Below are 21,984 nucleotides of genomic sequence, written 5' to 3' on the forward strand. Positions count from 1 at the left end.
CCCTATTCTTTCTCCCCTTTTCCTTTTTTTACCAGCACAATACTTTTATATGCCTTCAATTTTTTTTCCATCAAAATCAACTTATGCCCACACCCTCTGGATAAGTATACTCCTTCTAATAGTATCATTTTCTCATACAGAGTTGTAAATAGTTTAATCTTATTGAATAACATTTTTTCCTTTCCTCTTTACCTTTTTGATGCATCTCTGAGTCTTAAATTTGAGGAATGAATTTTCTGTTCAGCTCTGGTGTTTTTCTTCTATTTCATTCAATGTCCATCTTTTTTCCTGAAAGAGTTTACAAAATGCAGGGTACTTGATTCTTGATTGTAATCCAAGCTCCTTTGCTCTCCAGAGTATCTTATACCAGGTCCTCTGATCCTTTAATATCAAAGTTGCCAAGTCCAGTATAACCCTGACTGAGACTCTTTGGTATTTGAATCATTTTTTCTAGCAGCCTGCAGTATTTTTTTCTTGACCTGATAATTCTGGACTTTGGCTACAATATTCCTTGGCATTTTCATTTTGGAATCTCTTTTAGGGGGTGTTTGGTGGATTCTTTTATTGACTAGTTTATTCTTGGGTTCTAGAATATCAGGGTAGTTTTCTTTGATAATTTCTTTTTTTTTTTTTGATCATGACTTTTTTGAGGGAATTCAGTGTTGTCTTCATAGAGATGGATAAACTATCCTGCTGGTATATCCAGAGTTCTTGGTTTTTATTCAGTAGCTTCTGAATATTTCCATCATTTTCATTCCACTTGATGGTTCCAAGTGTTCTGACCCAAATGAGTAAATGCAGTGCTGTTCTCCAACTTCCCATCCTTTTCTGCTTTACTGCTGCCAGTTGTGCTCTAATCTAAACACTAGGTTACAAAGGGTCACTGCCCTCTGGCAGCTTATAGTCTAATGGGAAAGGCGATGCCTAAAAAGAAGTTGAAGGAGCAAGATTAAAATCCCAGGTCCCAGGTAGAGAATGAGTGGAGCATCCTGCAAAAAGATGAGATTCTAGGGTTCATGAAACCCATGAGGCTAGCCAGCTGGGAGAGGAGTAGCGACTCCCCAAGCGCCCTCCTTCAATGGTGGAGGATCAGGGAGATCTCCAGTGTCCAACCCACTTTCTGTAGTGGGGGAGGGGGGCTGATTAAGTCCTCATGCAGAAGGGGTGACATATGGGTCTGCTAGTAGGCACTTTCCCATGTGGGTCGCATTGTACACATTTCCCCTATCTCATGGTGGGTACTTTTCTATGAGTCTCATACCACATTTTCAGTAGTATCCAGGGCTTACAAATCTGTAGCCCATTCCATGCAGAATGTCACGCTTGATGATGAGAAAAGGAAAACTGCATGAACAAGGAGAAAGAATAACTCTTGATTCTGTCTGCATTGTCTTTCTTTGCCTGCTAGGTCACAGGGAGCTCAAAGGTCTCTCTGCAGACTCATGACTCCTGCTTACCTTTTGGGAACTGAGGGCTGCCTAGTCAGGATGTCCAATTTGCTTGTGGTGATGATTTTGATCTAGTAGAGGGATGGGAGCAGGAGTTGGGGGGGGCAGAGGAGGACAGGAGAAGCCACACAGTGCTCACTGTGGACTTTAGGTTGAATGTGCTCTTCTCCATCTTGGCATGGGGCACAAGTTGGTTCTTAGAGAGCAGGGAGGCTGTGGAACAGCTACTGACTCACCTGGAAGGAGAAGGAGATAGAGCCAGGTGGAAAACTGAAGCTCTTTTGTTTTCAAGGAGAGTGGCAAAGAATGGTCTGATATCCTCAGCAGTTGGGTGACACAGAGTAGGCACATTGTTTGCATGCTGGCTTGGGGGTACCCAGGACAGAACCTTGGGGGATACCATCACACAAGGGATGATCCAGTGGAGGAGTGGAGGAGATAAGTGGAAGGACCAAGAGACAGCAATAGGATAAAAATCCAGGAGCAGGAGAGGAGGGTGGTTGATGGGGGGGGTGGGTCAGGAAGGATGAAGACTGAGGAAGCAGCTTGGAGAGGCAGCTCAATGCCTAGTGGACTCTGGGTCTGAAGTCAGGAAGACTTGAGTTCAATCCTGAGTGACCTTGGACAAATCATTTAACCTCTGCCTGCCTCAGTTTCCTTAAATGTAAAATGGAGGTCATTATAGCCTATACCTCCCAAGGTAGTTGTGAGGATCCAATGGGATCATAAGTATAAAAAGTGCTTAATACAGGACTGGCACCTAGTAGGCATCTTCCTTTCTCTCTCCTGCCTTGGAGAGAGGCAGTTTCAGTCTAGAGGTGTGAAAGTTCTCATTTATAGAAGTGAACTCCCTTTGATTGTTTTTTGAATGTTATTTTATTTTTCCAATTACACAAGGGTGGTTTTCAACATTCATCCTTTTGTAAACTTTTGAGTTATACATTTTTCTGTCTCCCTCCTTTTCCAGCCCCCCCCACCATGACAGTGAATAAGCTGATATAAGCTATCATGTCTATTATGTATAACCTATTTCTATATTAGTCATGTGGGCTTTCTGTTTGGAATTCAGGTCTCTATCTCCATACAGTGACTCTTAGCTCCCTCTCCTGGGGGTGGGTCTGCCAGGCCCCAGGGAAACAAGGGGTAAGCATCACCTTGGTGTCAGGCTGATTTTGGTCAGCATTTCCAGTGACTGCTTTAATATTTGGTAAATAGATTTCCTTTTGACCCTATGTGTGTGCACAAGCCATGTTGGAAAAGGAAGTGTCTTGAACTTGGGTCAGTCTGGGAGATTCTCCTCCCCAGCCTGAGAAATCTGGAAGGCTGGAGGTCTTTGGAGTGGTTGCTGGACCCAGGCCCTGGCACCCCAGGCTGGGGTCCCATGGGGGCCTCTCATCCTCTCCAGAGCCTCACTTTCTCCCTGCAGCCTTGGATCCTTTTTTGAGGTATCCTCAATGGGCCAGCCCACTTCCTGGTCTCCTGACTTGTTGCCCACATCAGTGACATCAGCCCCAGTCACGAGGCTCTCGTTATGAATTGATGCTTATTGTGAAGGGTGCTTATTGTGAGGCAGGACCTTGGGCTGGGACGGTCCTCAGCCTGGGTAGGCCTGGAGCCCCACAAGAAAGGTTCCTATAATATGTTTCCAAAAGGTGACCCCAGGGAGGCCTTGTTTGTCCTGCCAAGGGCCCTGCCTGTAGAGGGGAGAGGGTCCCCTTCCTTCAGCAGGTACAGGGCCTGAAGGGCACCTACCTCCAGGTAGATCAGGGCAGCCTTAGGAGGGCCAGGCCCCAGGGAGAGGCCTCCTCCTAAATGCTGCCATGGGGGTGTAGTTCTGCCTCTAAGGTACTTGGGGTCTTTGAGAGAGGGAGGGAAGGAAGGAGGGAGGGAGGAAGGAAGGAGACCCAGAAGCATTTATGAAGTTCTCATGGTATGCCATACCTCACTTAACTCATCCAAAGCCTGTGAGGCAGCTGCTGTTATTATCCCTAGCTTATAGGGCCTGCTAGTTCCGCATTCGCTGCTCCCCATGCTGGGGTTCCCGGGTTTTCTCTTTAGACTTACTCTCTTGTAGAAGTTTCCCAAGAGTCCACATCCAGTTTGCTGGGCTGTCATTTATAGGCTCTGTTCTCTTCCCCTTTTTTGGACAGTTGGTCTAAAGCTTTGGAATGTCACCTTATGTTTCAGCATATATGACTGTCTTAGCTGCTTGGGGAGGGTCACCCTGACCAAGGTGGCCCTTGGTCTGGGCTAGATGCTGTCTGTGCCGAAGATCAGCCTGGTGAATGTGCCCTGCCATTTCAGCTCATTCCTCCTCAGAGAAACAAGAAGGAGAGAAGAGGTAGGGCTGGGGTTTTCGGTTTTGGTTCCAACAGCTTCATCAAGGTCAAAGTCTGTACTTTTAAAGACCCAGCCCCTGCCCTTGAGGAGGCCCCATCCAGCCATAGCACTGGCTCATCTTCCTCATCTGTAAAATGGAACTTGTGACTGCCATGTTCCATTTGAGCACAAAAACTGTGTTCTTCCTGGGACTCTGTCTTCAGTAGCTCCTACAGACTCCAGCCTTGCTCTTCTCCCAGACATGCACTAGCCTGAAGGACCAAAGTCTAGGCAGAAGGGCAGTGCATGGGGGTGGGGCAGTGATTTGTCTGGTCTCTGTCTCTCTGCCACTGTCATCCTGGCTTTGAGGAGGAAACCTCAGTGGTCAGTGGAGCAGGACACTCAGATTAGGGTTTGGCAGGCAATGCTTTGGTGCTCACTCACGGTCGGCTTCGAGATGGTGGTAAGGCTGGCCACCCTCAGAATGAAACAGGAAACACAAACCCAGTGGTTCTGCCTTGTCTGGGCCTGGGAGCAGGGGGAGGCATCCTTGTTTCACCCGCAGTTGCCGCATTGTCTCTTCTTCATGGTGGCCTTTGGAGTGACTTGCATGTCCTGAGGAAAGGCCATTCAGAAAGAAAACTGAGCAGTTGTTTCAAGAGCATGTTTGGCTCTGGGGTTGGCTTTTCTTTCTTCTAAGAGGCTCAGGCCTGGAGCTGATGAGGATTCAGAGGTGTCCTTCTCTTGTCTGCAGCCCCTGGAGGTGGACACCTTCTTGGCCTTCTGAATGTGCAGTTGAGCAAAGAATTGAGAAATGTGGGTCATGCAGCATGAAGATATATGGAAAGGAAGCCTGGTCCCTCTCCGAGGTCCCCAGCCCCCGTCAGACTAGTGGCAAGCCCTTGCAAATGCTTTCTAGAATGCAGGTGGTGGACTCAGTCTGGGCCAGAAATGGAAAGAGATTGGTGTCCTGCTCAGGCTGGCTTTCTTGCCCTCAACCTGCTTCCATTGGACTCAGTCACATTTAGCCCTCCATCAGTCAGTGCTTCTCTCTGGAACAGTTCCTCCCGGTGACTTGTGTTCTTGGCCAGATGGCTGAAGCCAATCCAGGGAAGCTAAGTGAGAACTTGCTGGGAGCTGGTCAGAGATTTGGGATGTGGCCGACTCTCATTGTGCCCATGAAGGAGCAGAGGGGAGCAGACATCCACCTAAGAGCTGGGGCTAGGGGAACGGATGTCCCTCTGAGAGCTGAGCAGAGGGAGCAGACTGACCCACAAAACCCTCTGAGTCGGGGAGGGGAGGGCTGCTTCAACGGAGGCTCATTGCTTTGAGCCCTGCTGGCTCTGGTGGGGTTCTGGGACCCAAAGAACTCAGCCAGAAGTCTTATCATTAAAGTTCACAACCATTTGTCATTTAGAGCAGCAAAACTGGATCAGTCAAACCCTTCCAGGGTGGATGAAATGGGTTGTGACTGTTCTTCAAAGAATCCTGGACAAGTGTTGTAGTTTTCTTCCTCCTAATTGATGACTATGACTGGTTCAGTTTGGACAATAAAAAGGTGCCAGCCACAGCCTAGTCAGACAGATGGAATCAACCCAGAATCAGGAAAAGACAATTCACATCGCTTCAGCATCACTTGTTCAAAGTGGTGGTGGTGGTGGGGAGAGCAGGTGAAACCAAGGATCTTGCTGCCCAGGAGCATTCTGTGAGAGTTCAACAAGTTGCTGAGATGACTTCAGCGCTTCAGCAGTGGGGAGGAGGGTGTCTGGGCCAGATGAATCTCCAAGGGTGCAACAGGGAGACCATGCCAAGGGTCGCATACTCCTCTCCTTTTCTGGCTTGTTGACTGACTGACCAATTGCCTGACCAATCCCCACCTGCAAAACAGCTTTGTGAGTATTGTCTGGGTGAGGAGGGATTGTTTAGTTCTCTAGACTTGTATCCCCAGAACACAGTAGACACTCAGTAAATGCTCATTGATTGATTTAAAACAGCATGAAGCTGTGGGGGCAGAAGTGTGTGTGTATAAAGCTTTGCCCAGCTGTATGACTCTGGGCAAGTCATTTATTCCTCTTGGCTGCAATTCCTGACAACAGTAACCTCCCTGGACCCTAAAGCATTGCAGAAACATGGGCCATTATTTATTGTGGCCATGGCTAAAGCTGAACTGGAGCAGAGGTGGTCTTCCCTCCAAGACATTCCTCCTCACACATCCACACTTACTGAGTTTCTGACATTGTGATCAGCCTGCAAAAGAAAAACCCTCTCTGCCCTCAGGGAGCTTCCATCCTAAAGCCCTTGGAGAAGTGCAGGCCATGACTGGGGCCCAAAGGAGGCCGAATCTCAGAGGAAAACAGAGGTGGGGATCAGAGATGGTCTGAGGGCAGTGAGCAGTGCCTGCCAGGAGGCTTGGAGCCGGGCCAGCCGGGAATCCCCTTGTCATAGGTGGGCTGCAGAAAATGGAAGCAGATCAGACCAGGTGAGCCCTAGAGAATGTCTCCAGGTTAGAAAGCCAGTGGCCCACTCACCTGAAAAGATCCCTTCCTTTTCAGTAAAACTCCCCAGGGAGCAAGGACCTACCTTAGTCTTCTGAGAAAACAGGAAATAGAGCCAGTCACTGAAGGAGGAGTAACTTGGAAGTAAACCTAAGGCCTGTACATATAAGCAGCCAAAGCTTCCCTTTAAGCTTGTCTCAGGTCAGTCAGATGCCAGCAGGTGGGGCCTCCAGTCCACCCTGTCATGGAGATTGCTGTTGGCAGTCATCCCCATGTCAATGAGTCCATAGCCAGACCTGGATCAGGCTGCATAACGGGGGGTGGTGGAGGCATAAAGCATGTCCCTAAAAGACCCCACAAGCATCCTCCAGCCCTGATGGCCTATGATACCTCTTAGCTGATCTCATGTCTTTCGGGAAGTTGGCAGCATCACTTGCTTAATAGATCAAGCCTTCGTTCCTTGGCCACAGTGCTTCAGGGAAGCCAGCCAGTGGAGTCAGCCTTCCAGAAAAATTCCCTAGCATCTCTGGAGGGTCGACGCCTGCTCTCCACCCTATTTCTTATGAGCTCAGGGAAGGAAGGGTTAAGATTTAGTTTTAACTTGTTTGCCCAGGGAGTGTGGTGGTTTAGGGGTAGGTGAAATAGTAGTTTTCTTTTTAAGTTTTCTCCTGGGGGGTGGGTATAAAGGAAGATGGGTTCCAATGGCAGCAAGACCCCTCTGATAGATTTTTTTTTTTTTTTAGGTTTTTGCAAGGCAAATGGGGTCAAGTGGCTTACCCAAGGCCACACAGCTAGGTAATTATTAAGTGTCTGAGGCCGGATTTGAACTCAGGTACTCCTAATTTCAGGGCTGGTGCTCTATCCACTGTGCCACCTAGCTGCCCCTCTGATAGATTTTTGATAGCGCAGCACCAAGTTATGGGAATGACAAACAAATACTATTGAGTTATGTAACATCTCACATGAATCTACAAATGATTCAGCTAATGGTTTGTTTGGGTTGATTCAGCTCATTTCTTTGTTTCAAAATTAAGGCTATCAATCTGTCTTTGTCTTATTGTTTGGGTTTTTCCCCAAAAAGTTTTGTCTTGTGTTTAGTCATTGTCGATTCTGTTATCCTGAATGATTTCTGAAGGGAAGAATGCAGGCAGGGATGATTGCCTGAATTGTCATGAAGCCATGAGTGCTGTCTGAGAATTGCTGCAGGGGGGTGTCTTTGCTCAGGAAAAAGTGAAGGCTGACTGAAGCATGACCCAGGTTGGAGCCTCTTGACTCAGTTTCCCCATTATGCTATATCCGTTCTGAAGAAGATATTTACCCACCTAGTTAATCCTGAGTCTTTCTCTACCCTGATGCTGTATGATAGACTGTTGTGAGTCATGATTGGAATCAAGGAGACCCTGTGTGGGTCGATGTCAGATGAGCACGTGCCCTTGAGGGGACCATGCTTGGCATTGTTGTAACTATGTACCTCCTTTTCCTTTTCCTAGCAAATGTCTATAAACAGGGCTGAGTGGTAGATTTCCAGTCTAATATTGAATCTGTTCATTAATAGAATGATACTGGAACATCTCTGAGTTAAGTTTTATCATTTAAATCCATGTTTGTGATCATATTATAATATAGGAATAATCTCCTCCTAAAGGAGAAATTAGACAAGTAATAAAAATGGAAGGTATGAGTTTTCTAATTAAACAGAGAGGTAAGTTTTGAGAGAGCAACAAGAACCATACACATATTTGTAGATAATAAATGAGACTGGCTACCAAATGTATCTGGCATGGAAATTCAGGCTTGCTTTATATCATTAGTAATGCTTGCCAAATTGGCTTAATACTATTATTTATAAAATTCTACTGGTAATTGTAAAGAAAATGAATTATTTTCCTATTTTAAAAGTATTTGGTCATTTACTAGCAGATTTTGTCAGAATTATCTGGGAAGCTCTCCAGCAATGATGATGATGATGATGATGTTGTCCTTTGTTCTTGAAGAAGGCCATGGCATGAGGGAGGTGATGCTATGAGAAGCACATGAATTGGATTTGAGTGAAGGGAGGCTGTGCTAAATCCCCAGCCTCACTTTCTCCTCCAGAACCATCAGGGTCCAATGGCCAGATAGGAATCAGGATAACTGGAGATGTCTCTGGCTGTGAGGCAGTCAGGGTGAAGGGATTTGCTTGCCCAAGGTCACACAACTAGTAAGTATTAAGAGTCTGAGGCCAGATTCAAACTCAGCTTCTCCTAACTTCAAGGTCAATGCTCTATCTACTACATTATCTAGCTGGTAGTTAATTGTGGGAACTGACTGAACCATACTGACTCCCCTCTTGTGACTGTTCTGAAGCCAACTCAGTTCCCTTTCTGTTTAATTATGAGTCCAAGGTCTGTTTTGTAAGAAAACCTTATTATGGGAATTTTCTGCATGTTTGACCCCGGTTCTGTGTGATTGGGATGCTGGACCCTCTCCCTGGGCTTAAAGACCCTTAACTAAGGACCTTGGTGTTGCTGACCAGAAACCTGCTCAGATCTGAGGATTAGTGCTAGGAGTTTTCTCACAGTTCTGTATCTCAAGCAAGTCCACATGACCTACCTGACTGGCCCCATATAGGTCACTCATTAATTCCATGATCCTTTGATTGTTCACAGAGACTTGGGAGCAGAGGGGCAACCTTGTCTGGTTTCAGGAAGTTATACCTGTTTCACTCTCCCCCTTCTAAGTCCCTAATCTTTCTTTCAATTAGAAGTCAGATCACCCAATGTGGTATCTTGGTTAATTGTTTTTCTTTTCGTCAGTCGGTCTTAGAAATTCTGTGATGCTCCATATTCCAACTTGTTGGCCAGTGGGCATGTGTTGTTTAATATACCTATATGTTTGGATGGTCAAACCTTGGTTTCTTCAGTCACTTGTCTTTCGCTCGCCACATGATGAAGCATTGATTCTTTTCTAACTGACCCTCATGTTCCTCACCATGGCTCTTACAAACCTCCTCTCAAAAACCAGATTTGCTGCAGCCTGAGAAAAGTCAATTCACCCATTGGGAACTCAGTCATTTTTCTGTTTCCTCACCTTAGAATTCAGTTTGGAAAGAAGAAGCAGCCCTGCCCACCAACCACCTTCCAGATCCCATCCCTGTCCTTTCCATTTGGACCCTGCCTGATCCTCCCTTTCTTTGTCCACGGTTCTTTCCCTTCAAATGCATCCAGCTCTACCCCATCTGGCTTCCTCCATCTCCTCTCCCATTCATAGACCCTTCCCAGAAGAAGGTCTTCTCTGTTGTGTGCCTCCACTACCTCTCTCCCCATTTTCCCCTAGCTAGACCCTCCACAGTTTGACTTTGTCACTGCACTTCCACTGTCTTCTCTCAAGTCCCCAGGGGCCTTTTCTAGGTCCATCTTTGGACACTCATCTCTTTTCCTTTCCCAGTACAGCCAGCCACCCATCTGACCCTGGGTATCCTGGTTCCTCTTGGTGACACGCCCTACTCCCATTTCTCATCTTTTTGGAGACCATGCCCAGATCTGAGTCTTCTGGGTCTTTTCCCCAGACTCCCTCCAGTGCTTCCCTCTCCCCCAACCCTGCCCCACCTCCTGACTTTTCTTTTTCTGCTGCTGGCTCCATTTTGTTCTGTCATTCAGGAAAATTAATGTATTACTGCTGATGAATAGTAATCTCTCCTGGTGCCAGTCACTGGGGATAAGGATAGAACTTTAGTGAGCCAACATCTGGCTCTTGGTAAGTGTCTTCTGCAAAGGGAAGTAGAAGCAGACGAAGGAAGGAGTGATCTCAGAAGAGAGAGGGCTTCTCACTGGACAGAGATCAGGAAAGGCCTCTTACAGAAGCTGCTGCTGGTATGAGGCAGAAATGAGGAAGTCCAGGGACAACCTGGAGATGGAGTGCCAGTTTGGGGAAATCAGGGACAATCCTCCAGGGGAACAGTGCAGTCGGTCTGGTGCTTCATCCACGATGGGCCTGGAGAAAGGTTCTGTGGGGGGAGGGCTTCCCTTGGCCAATACCCTGGGTCAGAGGGCACTTCCTAACAGTCCTGAGGAGCAGGCTTAGGGCAGGGACAAAAGGAGAGTTGAGTTCTGTTTTGAACCCCTACTCATCTCTCCAGATCTCTGTGCCAGGGACTCCCTGTATCTGTTGCCTGTTGCACTGGGGATCCCTGGGATTCAACCTCCAGGTCATTGTGACTCTCCTCAGCTCCCCCTTGTCTGCAAGGAGCCCCTGCTCCTCTTCTCATTCACTGACAGCGCCCCCCCCCCGAGGAGCCTCCTGGGTCCTTGAGCTCTTGCTGGCCACCTGCTCTCATCACTAGCCTTTCCTTACCCTCTCTGCTGGGACGTCTCTCCTGTCTCTCTCTCCTTTGTCTCTGAGTATGTGTCTCTTCCTCATCCCCTGGCTGACTTGGGGTTAGAGCTTCAACAGCTCACCCCAGAGTCTGGTTTTGTTCAAGGCTACATTGCTCACTTTGTCCAAGAATCACTCCATGATACACTTTCCATTTTTCTCCCTTGCTCCTGAGAACCTGGATCTCTCTGTTTATTGGCCATGGCTTCCTGTTTCTTCAGGTTTTCCACACATACTCCAATGAAGATTATGACCGGAGAAATGATGATGTGGACCCTGTGGCAGCGTCTGCAGAGTATGAGCTGGAGAAGCGAGTGGAGAAGCTGGACCTTTTCCCAGTGGAGCTGGATAAAGGTAGGAGCTCCACTGGCATTGCCTCTCACAGGCCTAGAGTGGCTTGGGGGTTTTGGGGGAGAGGGGAAGGTCAGTTCTCTGGGGGTTTCTGGAGGTGATGTGGGGTGATGGGGTGCCCATCTGGGACATTTCCTTCTCTTCCCAGATGAGGATGGACTCGGAATCAGCATCATTGGCATGGGTGTGGGGGCTGATGCAGGACTAGAAAAACTGGGGATCTTTGTTAAAACGGTGACAGATGGTGGAGCAGCCCAGCTGGATGGTCGGTAAGTTGTGCCCTTCTAGACTAGTTCTGGGGAGGTGAGACCAGGAGGTTGGGTCCAAATCTGCAGTCTTTCTGGGTCCAAGTTATCTTGCCTCCAGGGGTGGCCACCAGGGGAAGGCTGGAGGGGTATGTGCCTGCCTGCCTGCATCCGAAGGCATATATTTCAGTTTTTCTCAACTGCTTGACTTCTCTGATGGGCTGGCAAGCTTGCTGGTGTGGAGAGTGCCTCTAGGGATGCAGGCAGTGACCCTGCTTGGTCAAGCTCAGCCCTTGAAGAATTGGCCCTATCTTCCAGGACCCTTCCCAGGGTTCTGCACCCGGTCCCTCATTTCTGGGTTCAGACCTCTCTGGATGTAGGTTTTGTACTTAGGGCTGGGGGGGGCATCTTGACCACCCACCCCAGACCCCAGATGGCCTTAGCTCCAGCCTTTGAAGAGTGACTGGGGCACCATCTTCCTGAGGCTTTCTTTGGTCCCTTTGGGCAATGTTTTTGAGAATCACTTGCTTCTTTCCTGAGATTTCTATTCTTGGAACCAGATGCCCCGTTTTTGGGCCTCAGCTGTAGGATTTCATCAATGCCACTTTGCCCTTCTGCACAATGGAACCAATGATACTTGAGCTTCCACCTCAGAGGACTTGTGTTCAATTCCTGGACAAGTCTCTAATCTCGCTAGGGCTCAGTTAACCGTCTGGTACAAGGAGCTTGTGACCCTGCCCAGTGCTGAGTGGGGAGACATGGTTGCACCCTCAGGCTGAACATCCTTCAGGGATGAATCTTAGACAGAGTTGGGTCCTGGGTCATAAGGAGAAAGATGACATCTCCTCATGTCCATTGAAGGGGTGCACAGGGATTGGGGGCAAGGGGAGCCAGGGAGTGTCTAAAGAATGATGGTAGTTGCAGAGTTTACCAACCCCTGTACCAGCACACACCTGAGGCTCATTAGGCAGCTCAGTGGGTGCAGGCAGCCCAGAGCAGAGGTAAGGGGGACCTCTGAGTCTCTCTGGGGAGTAGATAGCCTCCGCAGCTTCTCTCTCTCTCTCTCTCTCTCTCTCTCTCTCTCTCTCTCTCTCTCTCTCTCTCTCTCTCTCTCTCTCTCTCTCTCTCTCTCTCTCTCGTTGCTAGGCCCCTCTGGGAGAAGATTCACAGTACCTCCTGTCTGTGTTAGATGGGCTCCCTCCCTAGCCATGAGTCCATCATTCCAAGGTTTTCTCCACCTTGAGCGGCCACCCGCTTCCCAAACCTGTACTTTTCTCCTGATGCCCTTGTGTCCTTTTATGATGGGCACACCGTCTGTGTCTGTGCCGTTGTCATTTCCTCTCCTGAGACTATCCTGTTCAGTAATACTGTGGTGGAATCTTTAACGGGCGAATCCCCCAGAAGGGGCAGGCATGGACCTGTAAGGCTCGGGTATTGAGGGGTTCCTACCCCCTTCCTCCTCTGGGTCACAGTCTTTCACTCTCCCTCTGTGGTGCAGGTCATGGTTCTCCTTGGTTTGGTCTGGCCTGATACTGTCTCTGTTTATATGGAAACCCTTCTTTTTCTCAAGGAAACTTTCATTCTGCCCAACCCCCTTGGGAGCCCCTGCCCCAATACAGACAGCAGCCAGAGTTCAGAGCCCCTCTCCCCTGCACTGCAGCCTTCCTGGGGAGGGATCTCCAGTGTTTTCATCCCTGTTGGGATCTGAAGGCCATGATCTTGCTTTTCACTTGTCACAGTTCTGGTACCCTCTGGGTTTCACCAGGACATGGTTTTGACCCAGGTATGACTTCAACATGCACACATAGACACAGGCACACTCTATGTCTGGCTATTTTGTAAGCAAGATGGGAGGAAGGAGGGAATCCCACTGTGGCTAGATCTCCAGGTCTGGAGTCAAAGAGACCTGAGTTCAGATTGAGCCTTAGCTACTTTCTAGCACAAGTCACTTACCTCCTGCCTGCCTCAGTTTCCTCAACTGGCAAATGAGGACCATAGTAACAATTAGCTCCTCCTCCCATTCCCAAGTTGTAATAAAGATCAAATGAAATGATATTTGTAGAGTGCTTAGTACAGCAGGTACTCGAGCCATGTTGTTCCTTGTTTTCTCTCTCAGATAGCTCTCTCTAGGGTCACTCAAGAAGCAGCAGCAAGTGGCCAGGCTGTGCCCATCCCATCCCTAGCATTTCAGGCAGGGCTGGCTCTTGACCTCGCCTTGATGCCATTTCTGGTAGCTCTTCCTATAGTGAAGGAGAATGTCCCTTCCCACCAGGGATGAACTCTTCTCAATCTTTTCTGGAACAAATCAGAAAGCCAGATGAATCCTCTCACCTTTACTGTTAAAATGAGGTGTTCAGGCTGACCCCATTTCTTCAGAGAAAAATTACCCAGGCTGACTTTTCTGTGGTTGTTTTTAAAGGATCCAGGTCAATGACCAGATTGTAGAGGTGGATGGCATCAGCTTGGTGGGAGTCACTCAGAACTTTGCTGCCACAGTCCTCCGAAACACCAAGGGCACTGTCAGGTAAGTGCCTCCTGCAAGCTGCCTGGGTTGGTGGAAGGGGAGGGCTTCCTGGGGTGGGGGCGTGGACTTGGGGTCCCTGTTTGGGGCTGAAATGCCAGAAATCAGGAAAGAAGGAGCTATTTTACCAAGCCAGAGCCCTACAAATGGTTATACAAATGGGAGCTCTGGTGGCTCCCTATGACTTTCAAGATGAAATGTCTTCTGTTGGACTTTAAAACCCTTCACCATAGTCACCTTCTCTGTGTTCCAGCCAGTTGACCTCATCCCCACTCTCCACACCTTTGTTTGCATTTTTGCCTAATCTCCCCAAAGTTTTGTGGTTAATTTTTGGTGTAGGTTCCCTCCCCCTCCAAGGATAAGCCTATTGAGGATAGGGTTGTTTGTGTTTATCTCCATCACCTTGTACAACACCAGCACCCAGTTGCTTATAGGATGATAAATCCGGAGTGAGATCATTGGGAGCAGCTGCTCTGTTACACCTGAGGAAAGTGAGGCACAGGGAGGCTAATTCAGGAACACCCTCAGTGTTCAAGGCAGCATGCTCTGGACCTGGGACTGAGTGGAGACCTGTGGAAGGAATTCTTCCCTGGTTTTAATCAAGTACTCCTCCTGTGGCGTGGACTCTGGGATGTGGGGATCCTCCACTGACCAGAGTAATACAAGAAGAGCAGTGGGACAGCTGCTGCTGACTTGTTGACCCTTGTCATGGAGAAGGTTTGTTCAGTCTGCTCTGATGAAGATGTCAGGGCCCCTCTGTGGCTCTCTTCCCACTCCAGGCTGGCCTCCAGATCTGAGCTTCTGGAGATGTGCCCCCACCACAGAGTTGCACTCAAACTCTCTTTGGGGTCCCCAAGAAACCTTGTTGTGAAGGAATACACTCAACCTTTTCATTCCAGTGTGCTTTCATTTTGACAAAATCAACCACTGACAAGAATGACATACTGATATAAAGCAGAATGGTTTATATCCCAGGTATTCCTCAAGAAGTAAGCAGCAAAAATCGCTACTACACAATTCACACGTAAATTTGGTTTTCACTATCCTAATAGTGCAAATGGTATCTGTAGGGAGAGTGGGTGCTCACTTAGAAAAACCTGCCACGAGGAGCAGTTAGGTGGTGCAGTGGATAGAGCACCAGCCCTGGAGTCAGGAGGACCTGAGTTCAAATGTGACCTCAGACACTTAGTAATTGCCTAACTGGGTGATCTTGGGCAAGTCATTTAACCTCATTGCCTTAAATAAATAAAATTAAAAAAAAAAACCTGCCCATGGCAGGCCATGAGTGAGGAAGACCTGTGTGCCCAGGCTGACTTTCAGCCCTTGAGAGAGTCAGCTTTCCTGCCTTCTTTCTGCCTTGGGAGTTTTTATCTTGAGTGGTTCAAGTTTGTCAAGGCCCTTGCTAGCACATCGCCTCAGCCAGACCTGTTGATGCTGACTCTGCTCCGGTGGGCTTCTCCCCCGGCAGCATCTGTAGTGTCCCTCCCTTCCAGGCTCTGAAATCTGGCTTTGACCCTTCTCCATCCTCTTCTCTTTCCAAGTTCAGATGCTGCTGACACTTGCCCTTTGCACCGGGCAATCTGCCATGAATTTACCTCAGGGCAAAAGAAGTTGTGCTTCTGCCCTTGGAGCAGGAAGCATTAGAGTATACTGACAAAGTCAGAGAGTTTCCCATTGACTTACTAGAGGAATCATCACTGGCCTGTGCGACATTGCTCACAGCTGTTATTTTCCCTCAGCGTGATGGATTCATTGCATAGACCTCTTGAGCAGGCACCTGTGGAAGGGGGTCCTTGTTTCAAATGAATGTCATCATTACCCACTCTGGGGACTGGGACTCCTGACAGCAGGCTGTGGCCATCTCTCTCAGCTCACACTGAGTTCTGGGGTTCTCTGCTTCTTGGGGGAGTTCATGGGAGTGTTTGCACATGGGCAATCCCAGCATGTTACCCCTGTGCACATTGGGACAATTTACTGAAAGACAAATTTTAAATGATGTAGCTCACACAAATATTCTATGGGAATTTACTCTAATCTAGGAAATCCAAGCTTTTCCTAGGCCGTGACAATACCTCCCCGACCCCTGTCATCAGATCCACCTTTCATCTTGTCCTTCCCCAAACATTGCCCAGGCAGTATAGTTCCTTGGAGGTGGGCCAGCTGTCAGTGGCCTCTGACGCAGCCAGACAGATGACCATCCCAGGTGTCTTGTCCACTCTTCCCTTCTCCTTCCCTCCCCTTGGCCCACTTGACAGCAGGGATTCTTAGACCCTGGCAGTCCCTCTTTAGTGGTAGCTGGGCAGTGACACAACCGTGCTCCCTGACCTTCTTCCAGGTTTGTGATTGGCCGAGAAAAGCCAGGCCAAGTGAGTGAGGTGGCCCAGCTGATCAGTCAAACCCTGGAGCAGGAAAGGCGCCAGCGGGAGCTCCTGGAACAGCATTATGGCCAGTATGACGCAGATGATGATGAGGTGAGCCCAATTCTAGGATGGGGAGGTACAGGCATGGCTTGCAGGGTCCTGGCTACTCAGCTCAGGAGCTGTGGATTTATTGTTCAAAAGGTTTGGGTGGAAATCTCACCCCTGCCTCATTCCTCATCTGTTAAAGGAAGATTGGCCTCTGAGGTCTCCTCTAACCTGCATCTGTATCCTGTGACTATGGTTTTTCCATCACTCCCAGAAGTGAACAACCTTGGTGTGGGTGTGTTTCATAGTGAAAGAGATAGTAGGAAAGCATGACTTGAGGTGGAGGAGGTGATTGCCATGATGGGCAGAGTGGAGGTCAGGGGTTAAGGGTTCCTGGAAGAAGGTTAACTTTGGCAGAAGAGGTGGAGCCCAAAGGCATTGTTGTTTGTCCTTCATTCTTGAAGAAGGCCATGATATCAAGGAGGCGATGCCATGACAAGCCCATGAGTTCAATTTGAGTGAAGGGGGGTAGCTGTGCCAAGAATCCAGCCTCAGTTTCTCCCTCAGAGCCCTTTGGGTCCAGTGGCCAGATATGAATCAGGATGACTGTCAATGGTGTTCAGGCACCTTGTGAAGGTACCATCTGAGCCTGGAGATAAAAAATCCTGGGGACAGATGCATTGCTCTCAGAGCACTCACCATGCTGAGAGAGAGATGGAGATGGGTGGACTTCCAGTAGGGTGGCCCAGGGACAGTATTCAGGTCTCCAAGGAGTTGTGGGAGAAGCTGTGCAGAGGTTTCTGTGGTCCAGGTGCCCCGGAGCCCATGTCACTTGCATCAACGCTGGCCCAGGGACTCATCGGGAGCCAGCGTTACCCAACAACTGGTAGTCCTGAACATGCTGCTGGGGGCACATGCGAGTGGCAAACAAGGGCCAACCCTGGAGCAAGAGGGAGAGGACCTTGATGGGCATTCCCATCAGTGGTGAAAGAGTTACATGGCTGATCTCCACATGAGGCCTCTGGTCAAGCTGGGCATGGACAAGGGGAAGGAGGCTGGGGTAGGCAGCCTGTCCTGGAAGGTTCCATTGTGGGTTCCTGTAGCCCTCAAGGCCACTGCTCTCCCCATTTCCCTATCCTGCCACTCCAGTATGGCCCCCATTCTCACGTGCATGAGTCACAGAATCAGGCAAACTGAAGGTAATACAAGCTTATGGTTTCATTGATGTGATCCTTTTTATTTTTTCCTAAAGGAAATGTTTGCCTGTTGATTGTTTTATTAATGATAGCATTTTTTTCAATCAGTACTACCCCTTACCCCTCATTTTCCAGATAAATAAACTCAGACTCAGGGGCCTGAGGGGACTTTACCCCTCCATTCCCAGACCCTTAGTCCTGGTTTTTCCCCCCACTACTCTGGCTGCCTTTCCTCTGTTTTATTACAGAAATCAGGAAGCCAGGGGACCCTCTGTAGGTGCTGCTCTCTCAGCTCAGGAGGGCTTGGCCTGGTGTCTCTATGCCTTCTGTTAACAGAATGAACATCATGGATATATCTTTTGTCCTCAGTTGAGGATCATACTGGGTCATACTACTGCTGCTGACCCCAGTGGAGGCTAGTCATGTTCCTCCTGGAGCCCCAGAACTTTCCTCTGGGACCTGAGGGGGCCCTTCTAGGGTCCTCATCTCCAGGATCACTGGTCCTCCCTCATCACTCCTTATTTTTATTGAAGGAAGCTGTAAGATCACAGGAAAATAATTTTGGATTTTCTGAGTAAAAAGCTAAATTGATAGCTCAGGGTATTTCAGAGGTTAGATGCCATTGCTGTTGGTCTCTATGAGGGGACAAAGGAGGAAGTTTTTAACCTTGGAGCTCGTGCGTGTGCTCTTTACTGTAGTTGGCTTTTTGGCACCCCCACAAGAGCTATGGCAGGGAAACATTAGTGTTATCATGGGAAAAACCTGAAGCCAGCAGAAACTAAAAGACTTCCCAGCATCTCAGGTGTGCCTGGGGTCATGGGCAGGATTTGGAAATTCCATGTCTAGAATTTCTGCCTTCCTCTAGATTCCAAATACAAAACTAGTTTTTATTACATTGAGTGTCCTAAAAGTGACTTTCAGTTATTGTTTTTGGTTTGATTCTAGGCCATTAAAGTTGAGAAGGACCTTTGAGTTTGTTTCCTCTCTGGTTTAGGTTCCTGGTTCTGGATGAGCCCTTACCATGATAGGGTGCTCACTGTTCCTTCTTATTTATATAGAATAAATAGAGTAAACCCATTAAAACATCCACAAAACAGTACAAGTTTAAAAATGAAAAGCAAATTCCTTGTCCTTTCTTCTCTCCTCACCATACCACTTTAGATGAACAGCAAATAACTATGAATTAAGATAGCGATAATGTAAATAGGCACCATTCACTCTAGAAATCTAAAAGTCATTTCAACTTTTGTTTGTCATTCATAGACAAATGTTTGCCTTTGTCTTTGATATAAGTTTCTCATTCCAACACTACTACCATTACCACAAAATATTCTTCATAATTTGCTTAATATTTTTAATTTTTAGAAAATCAACTTTATTGATATCTTTTGTTTTTACATAGCCTAAAATTTCCTCCATATCTTTTATCTTCTCTCTTCCCAGAGAGCCATCCCATGTAACAAAGGGATTTTAATCAACAATTTTCAAAAGGCCCCTTCAGGCTTCCTTCATGAACATCCAAGTGGCTTTTTGTGATACTGCCCCCTATTGACAGTATGGGGTAAAAGAGTATGTAGGGAATGAAACCCTTCAGCTAGAAATCCTAATTCTGATATATCTTCCAGAAGGAGGAGCATACAACAGAATAAAAACTGAAATCATAACCCTTTTATTAAGTGGAAAAAGTCTAAACTGAAATACAGGAGAAAGAAACTGAGAAGATTTCCTGTTTCATGGAACATAGCCTATTCAAGATTTTAAAAGGGTGATTCCCAAAATATTCTTTTAAGTAAAAATACCATTCAAAGAAAAAAAAATAATGATTAAATGTGTTTGTGCCAAATGATCATTTGCATTTTGTGATTAGTCGTGTTTCCATTTGTCAATCTCCTTTTTTTCCTCTTAATTTTTTAAATTTTTTATTTGGAGTTCTAAAGTTTCTCCCTCCATCTCTTCCCCTACTCATTGAAAAAGCAAAAAATATAATTCCTATTATACATTTGAAACCATGTAAAATATGTTTCTACATTAACCATGTTGTGAAAAAGTATGAAAAAAGTGAAAATTCTTTGGAATTATCGTGGATCACTGCTATGATCAGAGTTCCTGCGCTATGATCAGAGTTCCTGCTCCTTTCACAATTCATCATTATCCAGTATTGCTGTTACTATATTCAATGTCCTCCTGCTTCTTCTCGCTCAACACACTCATAGAAGTCTATTCTGATTTTTCTGAGACGGTCCTGCTTGTTATTTCTTATAGCACAAGAGCTTTTCATCATAATCTTTTACCAAATTTGTCTAGCCATTTCCCAATTGATGGCATCCTCTCAATTTCCAATTCTTTCCCATCACAAAAAAGAGATTTTTTAAAGATCTAGGACAACCCTGGGAGGTCAACACCATCCACCTGCCATCAAAAAAAAAATCCCATCAAAATCTGGACGAATACTGTGTTCACCTTTAAAAAAACTTCTTATGCTTTTCCTTCTTTTCCCATGGTTTTTCTTTTCTTTAGCCTAATTCCTCATACACAAAATGATTAATATGTAAACATATTAAAAACAAATGAACATGTACAACTTTTACTAGACATTTTACCACTGAGAGGAGGGGAATGGGAAGGGAGGATGGTAGGAAAAATGTATAATTTATAAATATGCAAGTGGATGAATGTTGAAAAACTTTTATAATATGTAATTGGAAAACAAAATAAATTATCAATAAAAAAGAGCTTTTGTAAATATTTTTGTATGTCTCAGTCCTTGTCCCTTTTCTTTGATGTCTGGAATTCTTACAGATTCCTTCAATAATATCTAGTTGTGGTATTACTGGATCAAAGGGTATGCACAATTTGTTTGCCCTTTGGGCAACTGAGTGATTACCAGACATGACGGAGTCCTTGGGAGGAATGGAGTTAGAAACAGCATCAGAAATGGCCACCTCCTACTGAAGACTTGTGCATCTCATGACTTCATCACAAACTGTTTTCCATTTACCTAAAAAAGGCAACCAAACTTCCTGGTTGTACCCTCATAGCAAACATTGGCATCTATTGTAGATTAGGTGATTATAAAGAGAAGAGACAGACAGGATGTGAGAGTGACAAAGGCAGTGAATGGTGTGGAGTGCTGGACTGATCATGGATTCATCTTCTCCAAGCTAACTATTCACATTTACCCAAAGCAGTGGCCCCTGGGCATAGGACTACTGGAAGAATAAATGTCAAGAGATTAGTATCTCTCTGTGTAGTAACAGTTTGTTGCTAATTTGGAGGGAAAGTAGATCCAATACCCAGTTGACAACAGTGGGGTAGAAAAGGAGTGCAAAGCTTTCAGAGATTTGCTTCTCTGGATCAGAATACTCAGAAACACCAAGACTGGTTTGATGAAAGTGATAGGGTAATACAGAGGCTATTAAATGAAAAACGAGGCTTCCTGGCACAGTAAAAAGGCAGATGAAATTCAGTTTTATGCAAATAGTAACAATCCCATGTGCTTTTATGATGCTTTGAAGGCTATTTATGGACTAAAGACCTATGGTGCATCTCAGTGCTGATGGATCCACATTGATCAATGATAAGGACATGATCCTAGAGAGATGGACTGAACACTTCCATAGTGTCCTTAACAGACTGTCATCAATCAGTGCAGAAGCTATGACCATTTATCTTAAGTTGAAGTCAATCTATCCCTAACTGAAGCTCCAAATGAAAAAGAGGTTTTGAATATCATTAGACTCCTTTCAAGTGGCAAAGCACCTGGTGCTTGTTCTATTCCAGCTGAGATCTACAAGGTGGGGGATCCATTGCTCATCCAAAAGTTGACTGAATTTTTCCAGATTATATGGCATGAAGAGGTTATCCCCCAGGAATTCAATGATGCCTCCATAGTCCATCTTTATAAAGGTAAAGGGAATAGATTGCCCTGTGACAATCACAGGAGTATTTATCTTTTAGTCATTGCTGGTAAGATTCTTGCCAGAATCCTTCTCAATAGGCTGATCTTCACTTGGAAGATGGTCACCTTCCTGAGAGCCAGTGAGGCTTCAGAAAGGGTAGAGGAACAGTCAATATGGTATTTGCTGCCTGACACAAATATTTGTAAAATGCCAGGAACAGATCAGAGGTCTGTATACAACATTTGTAGATCTGACCAAGACCTTTGTTACCATCAGTCATGAGAGTTTATGGAAAATTATGTCAAAACTTGGTTGCCTGGAGAGGTTTATCATTATTGTACATCAGTTCCATGACAACATGCATGTCCAGGTTCTGGATAGTGGATGATACTCTCAAGATTTCCTAGTCACCAATGGGATAAAACAAGGATGTGTCCTTGCTTCCATACTTTTTAACATGATGATTTAAGCCATATTCTCAAATGCCTTCACCAAGGATGAACATGGCCTCAAGGTCAGCTGCTGCATCAATGGTGAATTCTTCAACTTGAAAAGGCTACAAGCCAAGACTAAAGTGGAGAGAGAGCTGGTGCATGGTCTTCTATTTCCAGATGACTGTTCGTTCCTTCAATGCAGCCTCTGAAGCTGAGATGCAGCAAAGTATAGATTGATTCTCTGCTACTTGTGCTCATTTTGGTCTAACAATGAACACCAAGAAAACTGAGATGCTCCATCAGCTGGCACTGAACCAT

At 46.5% G+C, this 21,984-nt stretch overlaps 1 protein-coding gene across 1 annotated transcript in view; it reads left to right on the top strand.

The window, feature by feature from the left end:
• Window positions 1-21,984, top strand: part of PPP1R9A (protein phosphatase 1 regulatory subunit 9A) — an 85,341-nt gene that overhangs the window by 35,526 nt on the left and 27,831 nt on the right. The window contains 4 exon segments of the mRNA XM_074195349.1: window positions 10,837-10,969; window positions 11,115-11,235; window positions 13,631-13,735; window positions 16,068-16,203. Of these exon segments, the coding sequence (XP_074051450.1) occupies window positions 10,837-10,969; window positions 11,115-11,235; window positions 13,631-13,735; window positions 16,068-16,203 (495 nt within the window).

Source organism: Macrotis lagotis, chromosome 7 (genome assembly GCF_037893015.1).
Source record: "Macrotis lagotis isolate mMagLag1 chromosome 7, bilby.v1.9.chrom.fasta, whole genome shotgun sequence".
Lineage (NCBI taxonomy): Eukaryota > Metazoa > Chordata > Mammalia > Peramelemorphia > Peramelidae > Macrotis > Macrotis lagotis.